General features: G+C 47.9%; 1 protein-coding gene across 2 annotated transcripts; it reads right to left on the bottom strand.

Moving 5' to 3' along the window:
• Positions 1-940: 940 nt before the first annotated feature.
• Positions 941-4,491, bottom strand: LOC119296358 (probable protein phosphatase 2C 33). 2 transcript variants are annotated; one of them, XM_037574754.1, is made up of 7 exons: positions 4,023-4,491; positions 3,753-3,924; positions 3,445-3,662; positions 3,249-3,356; positions 3,037-3,162; positions 2,693-2,937; positions 941-1,583 (listed from the first exon to the last, which is right to left on the bottom strand). In XM_037574754.1, the coding sequence occupies exons 1-7, from the start codon at positions 4,230-4,232 to the stop codon at positions 1,361-1,363; spliced, it is 1,302 nt and encodes a 433-aa protein (XP_037430651.1). In that variant the 5' UTR covers positions 4,233-4,491; the 3' UTR covers positions 941-1,360. The 2 variants fall into 2 exon arrangements, with proteins under 2 accessions (XP_037430651.1, XP_037430650.1); XM_037574753.1 differs by having other exon boundaries at positions 3,445-3,924.
• Positions 4,492-4,503: the final 12 nt, after the last annotated feature.

Here is a 4,503-nt window from a genome sequence, read left to right as displayed (position 1 = left end):
AAGTTCGCCGACGAGTGATCTATGGCGGCGAGGGCCATCTTTTTTGTATGCCGGCAGGTATGCCGGCATGACCATGGGAGCCAAGATGGCGTGGTCGAACTCAAGTCCCCCCTTTTTTTTGTGCTGGCATGTGTGCCGGCCGGTTGGCGAGTGCGTCAGCATGAACTGTGGTGATATTTTCTGAAGCCGGCGTACAAGCCGGCATTGTACGCCGGCGCTGACATGGTGCCGGCATGAGACACGGCCGCTGGCATGATCGGCCGCGGGCCCTTTTTATTTAAAAGTCGAATGCGGGCATGAAATGGGTCGGTGCGTTGTGCGCGCTGCCGCCCCAAATGTAAAAGAGGGCGGACGACGGGCGGGCGGCCGACCCAAACGGACAAAAAGCGGACAAATGCGCCGTCCGTTTGGGTCGGCCCGTTGGAGTTGCTCTTATTTGCTCAAAAGGAAAAGCCGAAGGAACTAGGTTTGAAAAAAAAAACAGCTCAAGGAAGTAAGCCTGTAATCTTTTGCTGACATGGGCATAGCTGGCAGCGGCAGCTCTATTAATTAACATGGCGATATTTGGATGCTTCAGCGCTCAAGGCCAGGAGCAACTTTTCAACAAAAAGGAAGAAAGCAATCTGTCATATGCCAATACCTTACCTTGCAGTGGGAACGAGATCCTCTGACTTATCAAGGGAAGTTGGTATACATTAATATGTGAACAGTATCATCTCTCTAACTTGCCGTCTCTATTTTAAACATGGAGGCCATTGTACGTGCCTAAATGTCAGAGGATGCAGTGTCATCAGAACACAGCAGGAAAACAGTTGTACACCATTTGGGTTATGAGATCAATCAATCTCCAGTCAAGAGTTTCATCTTACCGCCAGACAAGTTGCGCCACTGTCTCCCCGCTGATCAGATTTAGTAGTGAAATTATATGACAAGCGCAACAAAAACCAACCCAGAATGCAGTAGTAGCTTCGACAAGGATAGCATCAAACACTAGTCAGTTCGGTTCCATACAAGGTACGTACATTTCAAAGCAGCAACGAGGAGCCTTGCCGTTGCTTCCTGAAACATTTTTAAGCTAGTCATTTCACTTTACAGGCTAAGGTACAGAGAAAAACCTAGTGCTGAATTTCGGGGAGCCATCTTCTCAGAGCAAATGGAATTTTCATCAGCGCTCTTGATAGACAACAGGCTTGTTAGTGGCCCAATTTGTTCAGTTCAGGCCAGAACACAGTTAGTTTCGCCCAAATAATTCTTCGATCCAGTGACAAACAGTTTATTCTCTCCTCTCTTACATAGAGCAGAAAACTGAACCAGGATACTAGTTCTCATGGACAAGGATCATTCAGTCATATTGGTACTTTCAAGTGCATGCAGTCGAGCGACTAGATCTTTTACCTTCCATTGCATCCTTCTTTTTTCTACAGCCAGAACAAAGATAAGGAGCGGTCGATGGTGTTGACGGGGCAGAGCAGTAACCTTCCCCACTATCTGTTACTAAATCTTCGAATGGCACTTGGTCTACTTGACAGATCGCACAGCGAAATGGGGGCAAATTTGCTTTTGACAGGCAATTTCTACCCAACCTGCAAAAACTAGGTGACAAGATGTTAGTATGCTGTCAAAAGGCCTAAGATGAACACGGTGAAGTAAAATACCAGATGGCATTCCTCAAACAAACAAAATGTCAATCAGCAATATATCTCAACAGCCAAGTGGACAAACTGATAAGAGAAGCATGTAATGACTGAGGCTATTTATTTATTATACAGCAAATTGTATATGGAAGAGGCAAAGTGAGATGCTCCTAGCGGAAGATGCAGTTTGTTCATTCCAGTGCTAACCATTCTTGCGCTGTAGTGGCATACAAGATAAGAATCCTATCTTTCCAGACCACCTACTAGTCTACAGAAGTATGAGAAATGCAAACTAACAAAGGTGATATTCTATTACATTACCTATGTTCCGTTACTGGAAGAAGCACAACAACTCAACAAATGAGTACACAACTAGAAGTCATCTCAAAATTTTGGTTGTCCATCTCCAGTCAGAATGTGCCGAGCAAAATATTTTTCGTGTATTACTTGGCTCTTTTGACCTTGGTCTACATTCTAATTTTCAACTAGACGGCATATTTAAGCAATGCCTCAAGGACAATGCCACCCCAAGAGAAATGGACAATGCCACCACAAAGAACAGAAAACTGTCACCGTGAGTGTGAATACATATCTGGCATGTACACCAGCTATATGCACCTAACCAAGAGAGTGGAAAAATAGGTCCAGTAATTCAACAGCACCAAACATAAAGGCATATCTGGTACCCAGGACATGGCACATAAGACCAATTCATGGAGAAGCTTGTGCAATGTTGCTTTACTGCTTTTCATGAAACATTAAATAGTTACAGATGAGATTGAACAACTGACGCACAAAAAAAGACTACCAGTGCTAATCCAGAAATGTTCAGTTAGGGGGTGGATACAACCACTTGTTCTTCACCATCCCAAAGATGTATTGTATATCATCAAACTAAACCAGGGATAAGGAGATAAAAGTGAAGCAAAAGGAAATGATCCAATGACAAACACAAAATTCACATATGACAAATAAATGCACGACTAAAAACCATGTACTTTACTGATATGCATAGTATATTCAACAATATGAACTGTAAGAGAAAAATAAGAACATGCCTTTCTTCCAACAATGCAGAGCCTTCTTCAAATAATTCCTCCACAAATCCAAATGAAGCAGACTTTTTTTTGTTACCAAGCTTTCCAACAGAGCTATGGGACCTCCTACCAAAAAGAAGAGACCTCAACTTGTTCTGATTTTGCTTTGGAGACGACGGTGGTGGTGTTGAACAATGATCAGATGGGATGATATCAACAACTACACAAGTTGTATCATCTTTCAATCCAGTTGTCTTTAGAGCTTGCTGTACAAGCAAAATTGATCTCACTTAGATTGTCAAGACAATCAAGCACACCATAGAAAGTATGGACAACTTAACAACTGCAGCTAAATGCATACTGACCTTAACAACAAGCTTTGCGGCCAATTCTGCAGGCAAGCCTCTGCACGCCTGCGCTGCAATCTCTGAGGACACTGCATCCCATATTCCATCTGATGCAATTATTAGCCTTCCTCCAGCACTAGAGAGCTATGGCAAACCCAAAACACACATGTTAGTCAAGATACACTAGAATAAGCTACGCTCATGGCATTTGAGCAAACTTCCAAATTCACCTTCACTTGCTTGACATGTGGAATTGGCACGATGAACTCCCCAACATCGGTATCCCCAATTGATCTTGAAAGGCACAGTCCACCTGGCCAGCATCGGAGAGGGCCAACCTATACAAAAATAAGCAGAACGATTTACCCCAAAGTTCATATCCAAACATGCAGTTGTATCCCCAAGCTGTTCCCGGTAGAGCGCTACCTGCTGTCCACCGCAGAGGTTCAGCCGGCTGACCTCCCCTCCACTCGCCGTGACACGCTCCCGCTCCTCTGCATTCTCCTCTAGCCTGTGGTCCACGGTTAGCAGAGAGACCACACCACCTTGAGTGTCAAGGATGCACCTGGAGTCTCCGACTGACGCCACAGTCACGGTGAACCCATCAATGACGACCAACGTCGCCGTCGTCCCTGACATTTCCCCTGCACCAATTCCCAGAGTTAACAACAACTTAGTGATGAGATTCGCCGGGGAATATAACGGCATTGCAATGGCCTCTCTCTGAGTCTCACCCTTGCGCTGGAAGTCAATGTCTGTCTTGACGAAGCCTGCCACGAGCGCGCGCGGCAGCACCTGCAGCCAGTCCTCGCGGCTGATACCTTGCGGCACGGCGCTCATCACATCGTCGAGCAAGTGCTCCTTGCTAAACACCGCCGCCGACACGCCATTGTGACCGTCGAACACCTACAGTCAGCAGATCCGAGAAACAAACACGCCCTCACATGGCCGAACCCGAGAGAGAAAAAACAAAAGGGGGGCTGCGAATAAGACAGTGCGCGTACAGCGAAGACGGAAAAGGCCGAGGAAGGGTCGCCGGGGACGCGGAGGCAGTCGGGCTTGACCAGGAAGTAGTCCTCGCCGCGCTTGGCGAAGCCGGAGTGGCCGTACCGCACGAGCGGGCGCTCGGAGCCGCCGCCGCGGAGCTCGCGGCCAATCAGCGTCGCCAGAGGCAGCGCCGGGGGCAGCATCTCCTCATTGGAGGCGCTCTCCATCACAGACCCCTGCTGCGGTCCTAGCGAAGAAGCGTCTTCCCAAGAACCCGCTCGAATGGCGCCATTTCTTGCGGGGAAAAGCTCTGGTCGGCGGCCTCGGCGGGGAAGGCTCCGAGCTGGATCTGACACGACGCGACGGGTCCTCGTATTCCGGGGCCGGCGTCGCAATGCGGGCGGCGGCGAGCTGGGGTTTGGGGAATTCGGTGAAGGGAGTAAAGGCAGAAGGGACAGAGGAAGTCCGCCGACTCTAGAGTGACAAGGTGGAGAGGAG

The sequence above is a fragment of the Triticum dicoccoides genome, chromosome 4B (genome assembly GCF_002162155.2).
Source record: "Triticum dicoccoides isolate Atlit2015 ecotype Zavitan chromosome 4B, WEW_v2.0, whole genome shotgun sequence".
NCBI classification, from domain to species: Eukaryota; Viridiplantae; Streptophyta; class Magnoliopsida; order Poales; family Poaceae; genus Triticum; species Triticum dicoccoides.
Note: the sequence above shows the minus strand (reverse complement) of the source record. Positions and strands in the feature narration are given on the sequence as shown.

Bases quoted from the DNA above. Each gene is read 5' to 3' on its own strand.
- LOC119296358 (XM_037574753.1), bottom strand. From the start codon at position 4,232: ATGGAGAGCGCCTCCAATGAGGAGATGCTGCCCCCGGCGCTGCCTCTG. The intron at 3,357-3,444 runs GTAGCGCTCTAC...ATTTTTGTATAG, and splicing joins ACCTCTGCGGTGGACAGCAG to GTTGGCCCTCTCCGATGCTG. The intron at 2,938-3,036 runs GTCAGTATGCAT...TTGCTTGTACAG, and splicing joins CCGCAAAGCTTGTTGTTAAG to CAAGCTCTAAAGACAACTGG.